This window comes from Entelurus aequoreus, linkage group LG27 (genome assembly GCF_033978785.1).
Source record: "Entelurus aequoreus isolate RoL-2023_Sb linkage group LG27, RoL_Eaeq_v1.1, whole genome shotgun sequence".
Taxonomy (NCBI): domain Eukaryota; kingdom Metazoa; phylum Chordata; class Actinopteri; order Syngnathiformes; family Syngnathidae; genus Entelurus; species Entelurus aequoreus.
This window is the reverse complement of record NC_084757.1, coordinates 26,819,213-26,841,051: the sequence shown is the minus strand read 5'-3', so window position 1 is coordinate 26,841,051 and position 21,839 is coordinate 26,819,213. Positions and strand designations below refer to the sequence as shown.

The following is a 21,839-nucleotide window of genomic DNA, read 5'->3' as shown; positions in this document are numbered from 1 at the left end:
CTCTAGAGTCCAGTGGCGACGTGCTTTACACCACTGCATCCGACACTTTGCATTGGACTTGGTGATGTATGGCTTAGATAGAGCTGCTCGGCCATTGAAACCCATTCCATTAAGCTGTCCGCGTACTGTACGTGGGCTAATTGGAAGGTCACGTGAAGTTTGGAGCTCTGTAGCAACTGACTGTGCAGAAAGTCGGCGACCTCTTTGCACTATGCGCTTCAGCATCCGCTGACCTCTCTGTCAGTTTACGTGGCCTACCACTTTGTGGCTGAGTTGCTGTTGTTCCCAAACTCTTCCATTTTCTTATAATAAAGTTGACTTTGGAATATTTAGGAGCGAGGACATTTCACGACTGGATTTGTTGCACAGGTGGCATCCTATGACAGTTCCACGCTGGAAATCACTGAGCTCCTGAGAGCGGCTCATTCTTTCACAAATGTTTGTAGAAACAGTCTCCATGCCTAAGTGGGCCAAGTGATTAGGACACCTGATTCTGATCATTTGGATGGGTGGCCAAATACTTTTGGCAATATAGAGTATTGTCCCATAATTTTGGTTGTCGGCCCACGTTTACTTTGATACTCGCTGTACTGAGGTCCTATTAGGTATGCTGCGCATGCACGTCGACTGTCCATCATTCAGAATAGGCTGCAAAAAAACTAAGAAAAAGCAAAATGACAGCTTTTGGAACTCTTGCTCTTCCCCAAATTGTTGGTTTGAATCTGAATTGTACTACCATTTTACAGGCAGTGCAGTAGAATGTAGAAAGTGTAGATTGCTCAGCCCTTTTTGACCTATATTACATTTCTCTGCGTGTGTCGTTGCTCGAACAGCTGACACCCTCCATAAACACGTCCGTCCTCACATAGACAACAGAGAAACTGCAGGAGCATCTCGGTGTAAATATTTCCCCCGCAGAAGCTCCATCGCGTGCACTTAGGGGCTCTCTGTGGGTCGAGGGGGGTGTCACGGACCCTCCGACGGACATCTTGAACATGTCTATTTAACACCATCCCGTCATGTGCAGTAAAATTCTCCCACTATCTCGTGGGTCTTTGTTCATGCCAGCTTCTCTGTCACACTTCAGAGGATGAATAACCGCAGAGCAGATGTTTGAGCTTTGTGTTTGGATATGAAATACACGCATGTAGGACCGACTGGGGGCATTAATCATAGGAATGAAAATGTAGTTTTTAAACCAACATATATAAACATGATGTCACAGCAGCATGGGGAGCTAATGATCTATTGCCGAGCAGGTGGCATTCATTGCATTCTCACTCAAATGCTGCCCTATTTTCCCTGTTTGAATAGCTGCTCCCCAAACACATCCAGATGTGATAAATCCTGCGACATGAGTCATCATTTTAAGTGTTATTCTTTTTTCTTTTTTTTTCTAACCCCCCCACCGCCTTTCTGCTTTTTTTCTGTCCCATATTTTTCATCCTCAGTCAAAGTTGTCCCAGCGGCAGCAGCGCATGATAAAGAACCGCGAGTCAGCGTCCCTATCTCGGAAAAAGAAGAAAGAGTATCTGCTCACGCTGGAGGCCCGCTTGCAACTGGCGCTGTCTGAGAACGCGGTGCTCAAAAGCGAGAACGGCAACCTCAAGAAGCAACTGGAAGGCCTGCTGAGTGAGGTGAGCATCGAGAAGTCCAAAGCAGTGTCTCACAAACCTGAGTGCACGGTTTACATTTCAGCAAGCATTTTATTGCATCTTCCTATCTTTTAAAAGGTCCAACGGACATCGAATCGGACAAAAAACAAAGCAATTTTTCCCATTGGAAATCATGTAAATCCTATTGATCGAGCTGAAAATATTTATAGTTATAAATTATTATTAAAATTAGAGATGTCCGATAATATGGGACTGTCGATATTATCGGCTGATAAATGCTTTAAAATGTGATATCGGAAATTATCGGTATCGGTTTCAAAAAGTAAAATGTACGACTTTTTAAAACGCCGCTGTGTACACGGACGTAGGGAGAAGTACAGAGCGCCAATAAACCTTAAAGGCACTGCCTTTGCGTGCCGGCCCAATCACATAATATCTACAGCTTTTCACACACATAAGTGAATGCAAGGCATACTTGGTCAACAGCCATACAGGTCACACTGAGGGTGCCCGTATAAACAACTTCATCACTGTTACAAATATGCGCCACACTGTGAACCCACACCAAACACGAATGACAAACACATTTCGGGAGAACATCCGCACCGTAACACAACATAAACACAACAGAACAAATACCCAGAACCCCTTGCAGCACTAACTCTTCCGGGACGCTACAATATACACCCCTCGCTACCCCCTACCCATCCCCCCTCAGTTCAGTTCAGTTTCAGTTTATTTTAAACATGCATACATTACAATGTAATTCATCACATATTTCCAGTTGTTTCATAAACAGCACGTCCGAAAAGGAGTAGGAAGAAGCAGAGCTTATTTAATCCTACCCCTTTTCATACCATAGCAATTGTATCCTTTTCCTTGTTCTCTGTAACAGAACAGTGAAGAAATAAATAATTAACAAATAATATACCATAGTAAGTAAAAAAAATACATAAATAATACTTGTCTCAATAAAAAAAAAAAAGGGTTCAAGATGATGATTATTCTTGTTCTGTATATTTTGTGAACACTTGTAATATGAACAGTCTCTAAATATGACTCTCATTTGTGGTTTGTTCGATTTCTTTGGTTAATCCATTCCATAATTTAATTCCACATACTGATATGCTAAAAGTTTTAAGTGTTGTACGAGCATACACATGTTTTAAGTTAGATTTTCCTCTAAGGTTATATTTTTCCTCTTTTGTTGAGAAGAATTGTTGTGCATTCTTGGGTAGCAGGTTATAGTTTGCTTTATACATAATTTTAGCTGTTTGCAAATGCACCAAATTGTTGAATTTCAGTATTTGTGATTTAATAAATAAAGGGTTTGTATGTTCTCTATATCCAACATTATGTATTATTATAACTGATCTTTTTTGTAACACCGTTCGTGAATGAAGCGCACATTTGTAGTTGTTTCCCCATATTTCTACACAATAACTCAGATATGGTAACACCACTGAGCAGTAAAGAATATGAAGTGATTTTTGGTCCAGAACTGGTTTTGCGTTGTTCATTATTGACGTGTTTTTTGGCTATTTTATGTTGTATACTTTTTACATGAGATTTCCAATTAATTTTATCATCTATTTTACTATTATTGAAGATAAAACAAATCAAAGTGAGGCATACGAAAATCAAGGTACCGCCGTAATATTGGACCGAAACTTAACAATTATTTTGATAGTCAACGAGTCAGCGATTATTTTTTCGATTAGTCGACCGGTCAAACGATTATTGCTTATATGATCTGCTCTACATGCTTTGAGTCCATTTCCAAAAGTCATTTTAGTAAACTTTACAAAATAAACTTAGATTTCTAAGGAATTAATGGCTTTACTTTACAGTAGTATGTCAACTTATGAGCTTAATTGGTTCTGTGGCGGAGCTTTTAACTCAAAACACTTGTATCTCAAATCAGTGTCTCCCATTGAAAATTATTTAAATCAATTTCATTGGTTCTGGGCCCCAAAACACCACCATTTAAAAATGTAATTTGACATATTGAACATGTTAGCAAGTTTTCACCCACTGTTCATTTTTTTTGGTGTTTATTTTTTTACCTCTCCTAGGATGCGACAATGCCATTATTTGTTTAAGTATACAAGAGGCAAAGGTCGCTGCATTTTTTTTTAATTGTGCTGTGACACCCGCTTGCTTTCTGTTGCAACACTTCTTGCATGTGCCTTTCCTCCATGAGGAATGCAAAACATTTTAAAAATGACAATTATATTTTTATCATATCTGTTGCCTTTCATTCAGCAGGAATGAGGTGACTGAAATATTACAAAAAAAGCTCTCACGTCGATGTAAGCTACTAGAGTAGTACCTCAATTTTGTGCAGTCCCAGACCATGATGGTGAGCTTTAAGATGTCACAGTACCTGTTGGAATTTGTGCTCCCCAGTGCCGGCAGCACTTGTGCTACCCCAGACCATGATGCTACCACACCTAAGGGAGTGGGGTCTTCGAAATGTCGTAACACCTGTTGGAATTCACACTTTCCTTTCATAAACCATAGCTGTCTAAGGCCGGCAGCATTCATGCAGCCCCAAATGATGATGCTACAACCTTTAAGGGAGTGGGTCTTCAGACTGTTACATCACTCAATCAATCAAACTTTATTTAAAGACCACTTTTCATATACAGGCAAGTGGCCACACAAAGTGCTTTACACTATAAATAGAAGAAAACACACAAACAGGACTATTGACAATAACAATACAAAACATGGCATGGCACTGAGGATTGAGGAAAAACGCCACCTTTGAGGCGTCCACCTGGAGAATAACTACAATTAACGCCATCTAAAAATAGCATATGCCATATTTTGAAATATATGTCAACTAAAATATAAATAATACAATAATAGATTAATACAAACATAACATTGAGGGAATAATAGTAGTAAAAGCAATAAATGAAATACAAAATTACAGAAAATGAAAATAAAATACCTGTTAGAATTAACACAGCTCCCCAGTGCTGGCAGCATTCGTGCAGCCCCAGATCATCGCTACAAGCTGAAATTCACGCTTCCCCTCCAAAACCCACAGCTCCCCAGTGCTGGCAGCACTCGTGCAGCTCCAGACTATAATGCTAAATTTCGCCATTTTGGACTCACTTGGGATGTCAGCTATTTAGACAATAACGGCTGTGTGTTGAATTATTTTTAGTGGATGGTAAATATACAGTAATTTATCACTGTTAATCAGTTTCGAACATGACCGCGATTAATTCATTTCCGTGAAGTCATTAGTTATAAATCAAATTGTTTCATAGCTAGATCATAAAATCCTGTTTGCTACCTTCTTAATAAATGTTCCACAATATGAGAGCCTTCTTGACATGAAATAACACCCTTTAGTCACATTTACACTCTTTTAATCCAATATAGTAATGCTGCCTGAGGCTGAGCCAATCAGTGGCCACAATACTTAACAGCTTGATCTGATTGATTTGGTCTCATATAGTGGCCAATACTACTGTAGAATTGATATTTTTAGTTCATTTGGTCATTTTTATGCTTTAAAGTGCCTAATTTAGGGAAACATTTTTCCTGAAACGTGACTGTACAGCCCTACAAGCTGCACACTGACTACTCTGATACTCTCATATCTATAGTATTGTCTCATGAAAATATTTACTGTGATTAAAAAATGCTTGCTGAAATGTGAGTTACTGTGTAGAAATCACGTTTATTCGCAACTGGCCTTTGACATGCTGTTTGAATTAAAGCAATTTGCCTTCGTCCCCCCTCCTCCTCTGCAGAATTCAGTGCTGAAGTCAACGGCTCCGAAGAGGCGAGCTGTGTGTCTCATGGTGGTCTTGGTCTTCCTCGTGCTTAGCGTTGGACCAATAAGGTAACACTTGAATGAAGGTCTTTTATTTCATGAAAACTGTATTTGGCAGATAGTGTGTAAGCTCCATATTCCTGCTAGGTATAATTTATGGTGGGCTTCACGATAATTTGATCAGCGGAGGAAATAAATGGGAATCCCAATGACTCACTGTGTGAGACGTTATCCAAAGACTAATTGAAAACAGTGTCAACTACTTCCTGTTGCATCAGCTAGTTAACACAAAACCCGCTCATTAAATCAATGGCCAACTTTCAGTTTAGTTAAGACTTTGCGATAATTACAGCCAGCGTGTTGCTATTAATCCAGGAAGCATGTGAATTTAGTGGTACTGTAGCTGTCCTTGTCCAAGGATGAGTCAAAACTGTTCTCACATGAAGAAAACAAACGTTCATTTAGTCTCTCTGATCTTTTGGCCAAGGTTTATAGGACTTTGTGACTAATAGGTGAATAAACCTCAGAACAACCCTACGGGGTTGGGATGGATGTAAACATTTCCTCCTTGTGAACGTCAGAACAAAACATATCACGCTCCACCAGTTGTGTAAATGACACACTGCCCAGTTCCTTTCATCTCTTGCTTATAAAACTATTACCTCCTTTGACAAATTAAGACGAGTTATATAAAAGTGCAGCGCAGGAAAAAGAGCTAAATTCCGCCCAGTTTGCAAATTTTTGTAACAGATTCTCTGATGTCACGTTAAAAAAATGTTTGTTTTCTCCTGGAGGATGCGAGTTGGTGTTGTTGGCTTTGAGAAGCTTTTTTCTCTCTGTGTGTGCTCGGAATGTGCACTGCAGCACTTATAAAAACCAACAGGACATTTTTTTTTCTTCTTTACATTTTCTTTTGTAGTTGTGCTCTGCGGGCTGAGGTCCACTTCTAATGTGTCCGTACCTGCTAGCTATGGGTTTGGAGGAATGTAAAATAGCCCCGCACTGAAAATCCCACCCAGTGTTGGAAAAGCACGGAAGGACAGTGTGCTTTGGATCACACGGCCTAGATCAAGAGTACATTGTTGGGCTTGTGGCTTAAAACAAAACAAAAACCTCCCTCCCTGTGTGCACAGGATGAGAGCCACTTGGAATTTCATTTTCTCTCTCAAGTGTCCTAACTTCAACTCTCTGCTCTCCTGTTTCCCTTCATCAGTCAGCTTCAAGGCAACACAGACTCTGGGCTGGAGGTTGTGGCCGTGCAGCACAGCCGACACTTGTTGGGTTTCTCCCCAGAAACGGACACGGAGGCCCCCGGGAATGGCGCCGCCGAGGTGGCCGACAGGTAACATGCTTAACATAACATTGCGACCCAGGATGCACCTGCGCTGGGGCCCTTGCTTAAACTGGCGCGGCTCATTACGACATGTGTAAACATGAGCACGACTCTTTATCCAAACGCCTCCAGGCGCCCCCGTCCCCAAAGTTGTACTTTGAGTAACAAGGTGGGAAATTGGGGTCGTGGCTTGTTTGACATGAAGCTTTACAACATGAGCAATAGCTTATTTTTCTAAGGGCTTATATATTTTTCTTTCTATTTTAAATGCAATTTGTAAATTACACCAATAACATTACCTGTCCTGAAAATGTTGTTTTGCAAGGTGGTGGGAATCTATGCCTGTGTTTTGTCAGACGTACATGTGTGCAGTGTCGCTCGTTAATGCAAGCCAGTCACCTGTAGCATCAAGTTACGCCGCAGCATTAAAACAAATACACGAAGGAAGGAACACATTAGCATTTACAGAAGGGGTGACACGAGAGGGGGAATGCAATCAAATCTCAGGGTCTTTCCTGAATAGGAAGCCGTGTGTACAGAAAGGTTAATATGGGCCCCTCTGTGAGAGTTATGATGAGGCCCCTGGGCTCTGACATGTTGTCCAACAGAACTACTACCAGGACTTCAGAGACAAGAATGTGAGGTTTAGTTAACACAAGAACTTAGATCAGGGAGGGATTTATTTGGTGGCCAACCTTGCAAGTGGCCACTGACTGTAAATCAGGGCTATCCAACTCTTGGCCCGGGGGCCAAATCCGGCCCAGGAATGACACCATACCGGCCCCCGAGTTCAGTTCAAAACTTGGTAGACAAACATTTTTGCAGCCAATTCCTAAAAACACTATAGAGTGCTCCTGTTTTATAGAGGAACTTGGACCACTGTAAACACATTTATGTAATTTAATTTGGTAATTTATTTAATAATCGCAAAAAGCCGCTGCCTGACCAAGGCTCAGAAAATCTGTAGCGACTCCTCCCACCCCCACCAAGGACTGTTTTCACTGCTGGACTCTAGAAAGAGGTTCCGCAGCCTCCGTAGCAGAACCTCCAGATTCTGTAACAGCTTCTTCCCTCAGGCCATAAGACTCTTGAACGCATCATAATAATCCCCTCAATTCGCCCCAAAAACGGATTAACTCGCTGGAATATAAAGACAATATAACATACATCCATAAACGTGGATGCATATGCAAAAGTGCAATATATTTATCTGTACAGTAATCTATTTATTTATATCTGCACCTTATTGCTCTTTTATCCTGCACTACAACGAGCTGATGCAATGCAATTTTGTTCTTATCTGTACTGTAAAGTTCAAATTTGAATGACAATAAAAGGAAATCTAAGTCTTAATTTCATTTGCTTATTTATTAGGGCAATGTACAATTAAAGGTCTACTGAAATGACATTTTTTTTATTCAAACGGGGATAGCAGATCCATTCTATGTGTCATACTTGATTATTTCGCGATATTGCCATATTTTTGCTGAAAGGATTTAGTAGAGAACATCGACGATAAAGTTTGCAACTTTTTGTCGCTGATAAAAAAAAGTCTTGCCTGTACCGGAAGTAGCGTGACGTCGCAGGTTGAAAGGCTCCTCACATTTCCCCATTGTTTACACCAGCAGCGAGAGCGATTCGGACCGAGAAAGCGACGATTACCCCATTAATTTGAGCGAGGATGAAAGATTCGTGGATGAGGAACGTGAGAGTGAAGGACTAGAGTGCAGTGCAGGACGTATCTTTTTTCGCTCTGACCGTAACTTAGGTAGAAGGGCTCATTGGATTCCACACTTTCTCCTTTTTCTATTGTGGATCACGGATTTGTATTTTAAACCACCTCGGATACCATATCATCTTGAAAATGAGAGTCGAGAACGCGAAATAGACATTCACAGTGACTTTTATCTCCACGACAATACATCGGCGAAGCACTTTAGCTAGATAACGTGATAGCATCGGGCCAAACTGCAGATAGAAACAAAAGAAATAAACCCCTGACTGGAAGGATAGACTGAAAATCAACAATACTATTAAACGATGGACCTGTAACTACACGGTTAATGCTTTCCAGCCTGGCGAAGCTTAACAATGCTGTTGCTAACGACGCCATTGAAGCTAACTTAGCTACGGGACCTCACAGAGCTATGCTAAAAACATTAGCTATCCACCTACGCCAGCCAGCCCTCATCTGCTCATCAACACCCGTGCTCACCTGCGTTCCACCGATCGATGGAGCGACGAAGGACTTTACCCGATCATCGATGCGGCCGGCGGCAAGCATCGGATAGAGCGTCTGCTATCCAAGTCAAAGTCCTCCTGGTTGTGTTGCTGCAGCTAGCCGCTAATACACCGATCCCACCTACAGCTTTCTTCTTTGCAGTCTTCATTGTTCATTAAACAAATTGCAAAAGATTCACCAACACAGATGTCCAGAATACTGTGGAATTTTGCGATGAAAACAGAGCTTTTTGTATTGGATACTAGGGTGTCCGAATACTTCCGCTTCAACGATTGACGTCACGCGCATACGTCATCATACATAGAAGTTTTTAACCGGAAGTTTCGCAGGAAATTTAAAATTGCACTTTATAAGTTAACCCGGCCGTATTGGCATGTGTTGCAATGTTAAGATTTCATCATTGATATATAAACTATCAGACTGCGTGGTCGGTAGTAGTGGCTTTCAGTAGGCCTTTAAGTTATGCATAAAAGCAGAGATGATTGTACCAGACTGTAGCTTAGTAGCAAATTTCCATCTGTAGTCCTTAGGGGGAGGGACGTGATAAATACAGTGCAAGTTAAAACACTATATAAATGCACCATCCAAATATCATACATACACACAGCATTTAACTTTACTGGTGTCTAAATGTGGGATTTACATAACTTAGGCGTTTCTCAAGGCAGCCCTTTTGGGTTCTCCCTTTTTTTGGAAGCTATACGCATTTATTTCATAATGTGATTTATGTGATTAAAGTGTTGCTGTAGCTTGTTTACTTCAGATGTAGTCAGTAGTCTCAGATGCTGTCAGTAGTCATGTTTTCAACATGTTTAGTTGTAGTAGTAATGTTCCTCATGGTTCTATTTTAGGTTCTCACTAATTAATCATTTGGGATATTCAACTGGTGGCTTGCGAGTTCAGTTACAAAACTTGTAAGAGACTCACATTTTTGCAGCAGATTCTTAAAAACACTAGCGTGCTTTCATAGAGATGATCTTTGACTAACTGCTCTGCAGAAGGTCCTTAAAATTTCCCTTGTGGATCAATAAAGTTTGTCTAAGTCTAAAAACAAACCAAAATCCAATGTCTACTGTAGAGCGCCCTGGTTTTCCGGAATATACAAAATAAGACTGATAGTGAAAGCCGAAGTTCCACCCCGCCCCCTCGGTCCTCAGCTTTCTGGAAATGGTTTAGTTGAATACCCCTGCTTTAGCTGGTCCACATCAACTCTCACAACATAACTCGGGTGTAACAGTCAGAATTAAAGTCTGTGGACTCATGTAGTGTAGAAGCCATACTTAAAGATCGAATGTCATTGATTGCAATCACACTCGCCCTCTAAGCCAAGTCCCCCTATTTCTTGTGATGACACATTTTAACCCATAAGGGCCACTGTAATGTCTGGATTTGTACACATAAGTCTCATAGACAGAGACTCTAGAGCAGGGGTGTCAAACTTATTTTAGCTCAGGGGCCGCATTGGAGGAAAATGAAGAGGATTTACAGTGTTAAAAACAAGAGAAGGAAAGAAAACTCACATATGGTCATTTATAGACACAGATGTGGCACAACACACCAGCAGCAGAACCACTGTTATAATAGCAGTGAAGAGCAAACTGCTCAGCTACTGACCATACATATTAATAAATATCATATACATCACAGGTGTCAAAATCAAGGCCCGGGGCCAGAACTGGCCTGCCATATCTTTTTATATGGCCCGCAAAAGCCTAAAAATAATATGCGTCAAGAAAATACCAGTATCGGTTCTTTCCATTTTGACAGCAAAAAAAAAAACATGTACTGCATGCAGTTGCATATCTTTTAAACTTTAATATTATCTAATAATTCCATCCATCCATCCATTTTCTACCGCTTGTCCCTTTCAGGGTCGCGGGGTGTCGCTGGAGCCTATCTCAGCTTCAACATAATATTATTGTCATACATTTCAAACTCTTTTTTGTTAAAAAATAATAATAATAATTGAATATCTGCTTGTCTATGATGTCAAAGTAAGCTATCCATCAAATTGCACACTGTAAAAATTACAATAGATTGTATAGTGAAAAAATGGCAACTCAATCGCCAAAGTTTTACCGGTAAAAAAAAAAAGGGATATCATTTTCCCATTTATATTAATACACTGTAAAAGCGACAAACAAACCGCAAAAAACAGTCAGCTGAGTCGTCAAAATTCTACCATAAAAACATTTTTTTCTATTTACAGTAACATATTGTTTAAAGGCCTACTGAAACCCACTACTACCGACCACGCAGTCTGATAGTTTATATATCAATGATGAAATCGTAACATTGCAACACATGCCAATACGGCCGGGTTAACTTATAAAGTGCAATTTTAAATTTCCCGCCACACTTCCGGTTCAAAACGTCTAGATATGATGACGTATGCGCGTGACGTTAATGGTTGATACGGAAGTATTCGGACCCATTGAATCCAATACAAAAAAGCTCTGTTTTCATTTCATAATTCCACAGTATTCTGGACATCTGTGTTGGTGAATCTTTTGCAATTTGTTTAATGAACAATGGAGACTGCTAAGAAGAAAGTTGTAGGTAGGATCAGTGTATTAGCGGCTGGCTGTAGCAACACAACAAGGACGACTTACTTGGATAGCAGACGCGCTAGCCAACGCTAGCCGCCAACCGCATCTGTGATCGGGTGAAGTCTTTCGTCGCGCCGTCGATCGCTGGAACGCAGGTGAGCACGGGTGTTGATGAGCAGATGAGGGCTGGCTGGCGAAGGTGGAGCGCTAATGTTTTATCATAGCTCTGTGAGGTCCGGTTGCTAAGTTAGCTACAGCGTCGTTAGCAACAGCATTGTTAAGCTTTGCCAGGCTGAGAATTATTAACCGTGTAGTTACATGTACATGGTTTAATAGTATTGTTGACCTTCTGTCCATCCTTCCAGTCAGGGATTTATTTATTCTGTTTCTATCTGCATTTGAGCCAGATGCTATCACGTTAGCTCAGTAGCTAAATAGCTTCGCCGATGTATTGTCGTGGAGATAAAAGTCACTGTGAATGTCCATTTCGCGTTCTCGACTCTCATTTTCAAGATGATATAGTATCCGAGGTGGTTTGAAATACAAATCCGTGAGCCACAATAAAAAAAGGAGAGAGTGTGGAATGCAATGAGCCAGCTTGTACCTAAATTACGGTCAGAGCGAAAAAAGATATGTTTGCACTGCATTCTAGTCCGTCACTCTAACGTTCCTCATCCACGAATCTTTCATCCTCGCTGAAATTAATGGGGTTGCGTTGAAAACAATAGGAAAATATGAGGAAGCAAACAACTGACTACGTCACGCTACTTCCGGTAGGGGCAAGGCTTTTTTTTTATCAGAGACCAAAAGTTGCGAACTTTATCGTCATTGTTCTATACTAAATCCTTTCAGCAAAAATATGGCAATATCGCGAAATGATCAAGTATGACACATAGAATGGATCTGCTATCCCCGTTTAAATAAAAACATTTCATTTCAGTAGGCCTTTAAAAAACATTGTATGGTAAAATTCTGGCAACTGAGCTGTAAAAAAATGTGTTGGCTATTATTTAATATCATCATGAGGCAAATCCTTATACTGTACAATATTATTCATAGATCATATGAAGGCCCTCTGAGCACAGCCATAACTGAATAATGAGTCATACCAAAGACTATAAAAATGGGGCCCATTACCTCCCTGCTTTGCACTCAGCATCAAGGGTTGGAATTGGGATTTAAATCACCAAAATGATTCCTGGGCGCGGCCACCGCTGCTGCTCACTGCTCCCCTCACCTCCCAGGGGGTGAGGGTGATGGGTCAAATGCAGAGAATAATCTCACCACACCTAGTGTGTGTGTGTGACAATCATTGGTACTTTAACTTTAACTTTATAACTGGGGGCCTCAATGAAAACGAGTTTGACACTCCTGAACATTATGTGTAAATATGTCAGATTCTAGCCAATGGCTAATATCCGTCTGTTTTCTCGAGGCATGTTATCATGCTGTACAGTGCAGCAACATACTGTACGCCAGCTGACTGGACAATACGCACAACTGAACACTAGACATAGTAACATTCATAACAAACAGGATGTGCACCTCCTTCAATTCATAGTAAGTTGCGCAATAGATATTTTGTGATATCCAGGGCCATAGTTAATACCTAATAATTTCGAGTCATACCAAAGACTATAAAAATGGGACCCATTACCTCCCTGCTTGACACTCTGCATCAAGGGTTGGAATTGGGGGTTAAATCACCAAAATGATTCCCGGGTGCGGCCACCGCTGCTGCTCACTGCTCCCCTCACCTTCCAGGGGGGTGGAACAAGAGGATGGATCAAATGCAGAGGACAAATTCACCACACCTAGTGTGTGTGTGACTATCAGCGGTACTTTAACTTAACTTTAATAGTAACCGCACCCACTTAATTTGTAAAGTACTTTAATTTTGCACATACTTTAGCCGCACACGTTTATGAGCGGAAAATGTATACATAAAACTTTGTATTTACACAAGCGCTTCTCTTTATTCACTAATTTAACAAAAGGCCTGTTTGTGGTGGTGGATTTCCATTCTGTTCCACATGGTCTTCTTGACTCAAAACATGATGCTCTTTTAGTGTAAGTCAATTAAAATAATTGAAGTGAAGTGCACAATTTCTAATGAAGGATATTGGCTGATTACACACCTGATTGGGCATGAAACGGTAGCAAAGCTGGTGGAGATCTCTTATACTGTAGTAGTATTCTATTAGTAGTATTCCAGCGTTCTAGTTTTCATTCCATTTTTCAATTATGTTAACTAGAGATGTCCGATAATATCGGACTGCCGATATTATCAGCCGATAAATGCTTTAAAATGTAATATCGGAAATGATCGGTTTCAGTTTAAAAATTATTGGTATCGGTTTCAAAAAGTAAAATGTATGACTTTTTAAAACGCTGCTGTGTACACGGACGTAGGGAGAAGTACAGAGCAGCAATAAACCTTAAAGGCACTGCCTTTGCGTGCCGGCCCAGTCACATAATATCTACGGCTTTTCACACACACAAGTGAATGCAATGCATACTTGCTCAACAGCCATACAGGTCACACTGAGGGTAGCCGTATAAACAACTTTAACACTGTTACAAATATGCGCCACACTGTGAACCCACACCAAACAAGAACGACAAACACATTTCGGGAGAACATCTGCACCGTAACACAACAGAACAAATACCCAGAACCCCTTGCAGCACTAACTCGTCCGGGACGCTACAATATACACCCCCCGCTACCCCTATCCCCCCCACCCCCCACCCTGCCCACCTCAACCTCCTCATGCTCTCTCAGGGAAAGCATGTCCCAAATTACAAGCTGCTGTTTTGAGGCATGTTGAAAAAAATAATGCACTTTGTGACTTCAATAATAAATATGGCAGTGCCATGTTGGCATTTTTTTCCATAAATTGAGTTGATTTATTTTGGAAAACCTTGTTACATTGTTTAATGCATCCAGCGGGGCATCGCAACAAAATTAGGCATAATAATGTGTTAATTGCACGACTGTATATATCGGTATCGGTTGATATCGGAATCGGTAATTAAGAGTTGGACAATATCGGAATATCGGCAAAAAAGCCATTATCGGACATCTCTAATGTTAACTTCTTTTTTTTTTTTAAATCCTAAGTATTGCAGGTGTAACATGCATGAGTTTCACACCAACCGATATTTTAAAGCGTAAGCAAAGGTCGATGAAGCTGCTGGATGCTCACCACTCATGATACTTCAAATGCATTTATTGCCATTTTGTTGGGTTAGTACAAAGTTAGGTTGCCCACAGCCACCGCTGTTAATGCCAACGTTTAGTTAAATATAAGTTTGTTGAATAAAGACCACTAAATGCAGGTTTATAATAATGTCGTGTGACTCTGTCGTCCCTTGACTGAGTGACAGACGCCCTGCCAGCTCTACACTTGGTAACCATTAAAATGTAATCAATGCAATCCTGAAAAGTACCCAATAAAAACAAAATCCATAAATTTCCCAGCTGGGCCCCCCTTGTAGCCATGCAGATTTCTCCTCGCTTGTCATGGCCGTTTGACGACCAGCCATCTTGGCTCCTGCTTTGCACTTAAAGCATATTTTCTAATGAGAAAAAGGTTGTTTTTTTTCAACGGGTCATTAAATGTGAAATTGTCGCATATTTTTTCCCAGCCTTTCCACAAGTATCAAAATCTCATCGGTGTTTGATTGTGATGTTGCAGCTCTGAGGACAAGGCCCTGATGGTGGTGAAGGAGCTGAACTTCCTCCGGCCACCGGCGCCATGCCAGCCTCCTGTTAATCGGACCAAGTGTTTAGAGTGAGTGTTTCTTCCTCTCCTAAAGATCACACATGAAACACCTCAAATGGTATTTAAAAAAGTAAGTATGTGCTGACTTTGATTGACAGGTTGGCCCATGATTTGAAGGGGTGGGTCCACCGTCATGAGGTAGAGCTGACCAAATCCAGGCGCATGAGTAACAACCACCTCAAGCACTCCAGGACCATTCTGGTAATCTTCATGTTTAAAACCTCATTGTTTTTATTGTGAAGCGTTTTGTTTCACCTCCCCCTCTTCCTCTCATTCCTCTTATTTTGAGCTGGATTTAATCTGGCAGCCATGAGTAAGTAAAAACTACAATACTGCCCAAGCTCCTCCCCTTTCCATCATTATAGGATTTTTTGTATTGTATATGTATTTGTATATTTATTTATGTATCACCTCTTTACAATAAACCAGAAACTTTACAGTTCTTTAGGGACAAACTTCAGGTTTTGTAAAAGTACTTGAATTTTTTTTGAATTTTTTAACCATTAACACATTTTAAACATACATTTTGTGTCATTCAAAAGATGCTTGATTGGTTGAACAATACAAAGATATCTTTAAAAAAAAATGGGTCATGCCAAGTCGGATACATTGCGGCTGTCTAGTAAAAACACATTTGTTTTTGTTTGATACAAATCTTAGTCAATATGTTTTAATGGATTTCCCCTCTCCCCAACAGAAAACCGAAAATAAGGATGCAGAGAGCTCCCAGATTGTGACCGTTAGATACACAAAAACAGACGAAGACAAGTGAGTTGATGCGTGATATCATTCTTCTTTGTACAAGCAACTGCATTTCATGATGAGAGACGCAGTACGCGATGCAGCTGTTTAGAAGTTTAGAAGGTGTTGACATGCGAAACGCAACTAATCTGTTTCGCAACATGAGAGGAGTCCTGGCTGGTCCAACTGCTAAAGTAAGCGATGAGGGGTCGCCATGAATGACTGCTCTATCCTTCTTTTTACAAGTTAGTGTACCATCTACAGTCGTGGTCAAAAGTTTACATACACTTGTGAAGGACATAATGTCATGGCTGTCTTGAGTTTCCAATAATTTCTACCACTCTTATTTTTTTGTGGTAGAGTGATTGGAGCACATACTTGTTGGTCACAAAAAACATTCATGAAGTTTGGTTCTTTTATGAATTTATTATGGGTCTATTGAAAATGTGACCAAATCTGCTGGGTCAAAAGTATACATACAGCAATGTTAATATTTGGTTACATGTCCCTTGGCAAGTTTCGCTGCAATAAGGCGCTTTTGGTAGCCATCCACAAGCTTCTGGTTGAATTTTTGACCACTCCTCTTGACAAAATTGGTGCAGTTCAGCTAAATGTGTTGGTTTTCTGACATGGACTTGTTTCTTCAGCATTGTCCACACGTTTAAGTCAGGACTTTGGGAAGGATATTCTAAAACCTTAATTCTAGCCTGATTTAGCCATTCCTGTACCACTTTTGACGTGTGTTTGGGGTCATTGCCCTGTTGGAACACCCAACTGTGCCCAAGACCCAACCTCTGGGCTGATAATTTTAGGTTGTTCTGAAGAATTTGGAGGTAATCTTCCTTTTTCATTGTCCCATTTACTCTCTGTAAAGCACCAGTTCCATTGGCAGCTTTTCAGGCCCAGAGCATAATACTACCACCACCATGCTTGATGGTAGGATGGTGTTCCAGGCCTGGGATTAAAGGCCTCACCTTTTCTCCTCCAAACATATTGCTGGGTATTGTGGCCAAACAGCTCAATTTTTGTTTCGTCTGACCACAGAACTTTCCTTCAGAAGGTCTCATCTTTGTCCGTGTGGTGTCAGATGCTACCAAAAGCGCCTTATTGCAGTGAAACTTGCCAAGGGACATGTAAATGATAAATGATAAATGGGTTATACTTGTATAGCGCTTTTCTACCTTCAAGGTACTCAAAGCGCTTTGACAGTATTTCCACATTTACCCATTCACACACACATTCACACACTGATGGCGGGAGCTGCCATGCAAGGCGCTAACCAGCAGCCATCAGAGGCAAAGGGTGAAGTGTCTTGCCCAAGGACACAACGGACGTGACTAGGAAGGTAGAAGGTGGGAATTGAACCCCAGTAACCAGCAACACTCCGATTGCTGGCACAGCCACTCTACCAACTTCGCCACATTGCTGTATGTATACTTTTGACCCAGCAGATTTGATCACATTTTCAGTAGACCCATAATAAATTCATAAAAGAACCAAACTTCATGAATATTATTTGTGACCAACAAGTATTTGCTCCAATCACTATCACAAAAAAATAAGAGTTGTAGAAATTATGGGAAACTCAAGACAGCCATGACATTATGTTCTTTACAAGTGTATGTAAACTTTTGACCACGACTGTACATGAATTTGAAGTATATTGTTTTAACAACCCTTAGATCAAAGGCTGACTTTTTGTACTTATAAGCACATTTTTGCTGTATTTTGGCCATATTTTTTGTGGTTACTCTATAATACAAGATTTTTCTTAAGATGTTGTTTTTCAAGTTATATTCAAAAATGTCAATGTCCAATTCTATCACATGGTGTTCAATACACTGGCAGTTATTCAACAATACCCCAAAGCCTAGCAGGACATGAACAGTAATCTCTTGTTAGTCGCTTTTAATTGGTTCTGAGACTGATCGTGGAAAATCCATTTCCGTGATTATAAATCAAATATTTTCATAGCAAGAGCATATAAAACTTTGTAAATACGAGTTTCAACATTATGAGAGCTTTCTCGACTAGGGCTTGTACGGTATACCGGTATTAGTATAGTACCGCGGTACTAATGAATCATATTCGGTACTATACAGCCTCTGAAAAGTACAGATTCGCCGCGCCCCCGTCGTCGTCACGTCATAACATTGCTGGTTTACGAGCAGACGAGCATGTTCCGCAGTGCACAATCACGGAGTACTTACAAGCAGACACAGTGTGTAGACAGAAAAAGGAGAACGTACGCATTTTAAAAACTAACGATAAAGGTGAAGTTATAACACTGAAAGGCCCGCCGTCAGAGGTGTTTTTTTAAGACATGGCTAGCTAGCTCGCGGCTGAAGTCCAGCCCCAGTCTGCAGTGTTTTAGCTACTTCTAAATCACTAATCCTCGTCTTCGTGGCGACAAATAAAGTACGTTTCTTACAAGTATCATCCCTGCAGGACGAGGAATAGCTAAACATGCTTCACTACACACCGTAGCTCACTGGCGTCCAAATGTAAACAAACACCTTTGGTGGATCTACACCTGACGTCCACTGTAATGATACCAAGTATAGGAGCGAATCTAGTCGATACTACTATGATTACGTCGATATTTTTTGGCATCACAACATCCTCTTTCGTTTAAAAAAAATGTATGTTATGTTTATAAATACATACTCGGGAAATATGTCCCTGGACACAAGATGACTTTGAATATGACCAATGTATGATCCTATAACTACTTGGTATCGGATTGATACCCAAATTTGTGGTATCATCCAAAACTAATGTAAAGTATCAAACAGAAAAATAAGTGATTATTACATTTTAACAGAAGTGTAGATAGAACATGTTAAAAGAGAAAGTAAGCAGATATTAACAGTAAATGAACAAGTAGATTAATAATTAATTGTCTACTAATTGTCCTTAATAATGTTGACAAAATAATAGAATGATTAATGACACAATATGTTACTGCATACGTCAGCAGACTAAATGAGACAAGTAAAAGACAAGTTGTCTAGTATGTTCACGATTTTATTTAAGGACAAACTCGCAATAAGAAACATATGTTTTTTTTGTTAAAATAAAGCCAATAATGCAATTTTTTGTGATCTCCTTTATTTAGAAAAGTACCGAAAAGTATATCGAAATAATTTTGGTACTGGTACCAAAATAATGGTATCGGGACAACACTACTCTAGACATGAAATAATATCCACATAGTCGCCTTTACACTCGTTTAATCCAATATAGCACTGTAATGCTGCCTGAGGCTGAGCCAATCAGTGACCACAATACTGAACAGTGCACTCTGATTGGTTTTGTCTCATCTAGACTTAGACTTAGACTTAGACTTCCTTTTTATTGTCATTCAAATTTGAACTTTACAGCACAGATAAGAACGAAATTTTGTTACATAAGCTCATGGTAGTGCAGGATAAAAAAGCAATAAGGTGCATATATAAATAAATAAATATATATAAATAATATATAAATATATATATAAAATAAATAAATATATATATAAAATAAATAGATTACTGTACAGATAAATATATTGCACTTTTTCACATGTGTCCACGTTTATGGATGAATGTTATATTGTTTTTTTTAGTCCAGCGAGTTAATCCATTTTGGGGGGAGTTGATGGGATAATTTAAAAGGGCAACTGTTACTGTAGTAGGGATATTTTCGTTCATTCAGCTTTTTTTTATGCTTGAAAATGCTTAATTTGCTCAATTTAGTCTAGTCGGTCTCCAGTTCTGGCAAAAAGTGCAAGCGTTTTGACTCTCGCAGTTTGCGGGACATTTGCTTTGATGTCTGCTCCAAAGAGCGTGTTTGCCAACAGTCAAAGACGCAAGAGTGGTGGAACATTGACGTAAGTTCATAAACATTATTTTTGCCTGTTTTCTGCTCTTATGTCAAGTAGTTATTTTGCAACCGTCTATTTTGGCGGAGAACTATGACGTTTATCGCTTTTTTGATGACGTTTTGGTCGGATGAACGAGACCCAAGCGTTCACACTGCAGTCGCATCACTTACATATCCGTTTTATATTAACATATAAAAGAGGTTTGGGTCGAATGTGAGAAATTCGGAAATGCACTGTTCACAATCCGGATTGACATGCAGAGTGAACAAGGCCTATAAGCCCTTCATTTTACAAAGGGCATTAAAACTTTTTGGATTCATATTTTTCTTTTGGTTTTTTTGCTCAAAGCTCTCAATCAACATCAGCATTTTAACCTTTTGATCAAATTATGTCACAGTTTTCAATTAATATACATTTTAATTAGGTTTTTTTTACAAATTTTAACCTGTGACATTATCTGATCAAAAGTGTAAAAACATTACATGTTTGATATTTGTGTTTAAAACAGATTTTTTTTTTTTTTTAATCAATTTGACCATAAATGTTTTTACAACCTTAACATACTTAAATAGTGTCATGTTTGGCTTTAAAGAGAATGAAAATTAACAAAAATGGATGGATGAATGTCCTTTAAAGCAGTGGTCCCCAACCACCGGGTACCGGTCCGTGGATCGATTGGTACCCGCACAAGAATTTTATTTATTCATTTTTAAATTAAATCAACACAAAAAACACAAGATACACTTACAATTATTATGCACCAACCCAAAAAACCTCCCTCCCCCATTTACACTCATTCACACTTATTCGCACAAAAGGGTTGTTTCTTTCTGTTATTAATATTTCTACCGTTCAAAAGTTTGGGGTCACATTGAAATGTCCTTATTTTTGAAGAAAAAGCACTGTACTTTTCAATGAAGATAACTTTAAACTAGTCTTAACTTTAAAGAAATACACTCTATACATTGCTAATGTGGTAAATGACTATTCTAGCTGCAAATGTCTGGTTTTTGGTGCAATATCTACATAAGTGTATAGAGGCCCATTTCCAGCAACTATCACTCCAGTGTTCTAATGGTACAATGTGTTTGCTCATTGGCTCAGAAGGCTAATTGATGATTAGAAAACCCTTGTGCAATTATATTCACACATCTGAAAACAGTTTAGCTCGTTACAGAAGCTACAAAACTGACCTTCCTTTGAGCAGATTGAGTTTCTGGAGCATCACATTTGTGGGGTCAATTAAACGCTCAAAATGGCCAGAAAAAGAGAACTTTCATCTGAAACTCCACAGTCTATTGTTGTTCTTAGAAATGAAGGCTATTCCACAAAATTGTTTGGGTGACCCCAAACTTTTGAACGGTAGTGTAGATCAATACAGTCTGCAGGGATACAGTCCGTAAGCACACATGATTGTATTTTTTTATGACCAAAAAAAAATAAATTGACCGGTCCGCAGTTACAAAAAGTTTGGGGACCACTGCTTTAAAGGGTTAAGTACAGCATATATGTAGTCAGTAAACTCCCCTTTTAAAATTGCCTTGTTTTACAAATGTATTGCAGCCTCCTTCAACACAACACCATTACGTAAAGCCACTGTTCATATAATAGTATTTGACTTAAGTGGCTCTTTAAATGGAACCATAATGAGAGGTAAAATGTTTTTCTCCTTTTTTGGAAATTGTCCCCCCTCTTGCTATTTTTTTAATGAAGCACAGATTGTCAAGGATGACCCCAGTACTTGACTTCAGAGTTTTGGCACTCAAAACCTTTTCCTGAGCTGCACTCAGATCAGAACAGATGGAGTCAATAGGTTTTGCTGGCCCCCTATAGTTTCTCCCCCCTCCCTGGCAAGGAAATGTGAAGGACAAAGGGGAAACTGTTTAAACAGGTCTAGTGGCCTAAGTTC

At 39.7% G+C, this 21,839-nt stretch overlaps 1 protein-coding gene across 2 annotated transcripts in view; it reads left to right on the top strand.

The window, feature by feature from the left end:
- Positions 1-21,839, top strand: part of LOC133644234 (cyclic AMP-dependent transcription factor ATF-6 alpha-like) — an 82,675-nt gene that overhangs the window by 25,550 nt on the left and 35,286 nt on the right. For both annotated transcript variants that reach the window (XM_062038586.1, XM_062038587.1), the window contains exons 8-13: positions 1,452-1,637; positions 5,390-5,481; positions 6,626-6,754; positions 15,238-15,333; positions 15,423-15,525; positions 16,022-16,092. In XM_062038586.1, coding sequence (XP_061894570.1) covers positions 1,452-1,637; positions 5,390-5,481; positions 6,626-6,754; positions 15,238-15,333; positions 15,423-15,525; positions 16,022-16,092 — 677 coding nt within the window. The remainder of the gene's footprint in view (positions 1-1,451; positions 1,638-5,389; positions 5,482-6,625; positions 6,755-15,237; positions 15,334-15,422; positions 15,526-16,021; positions 16,093-21,839) is intronic.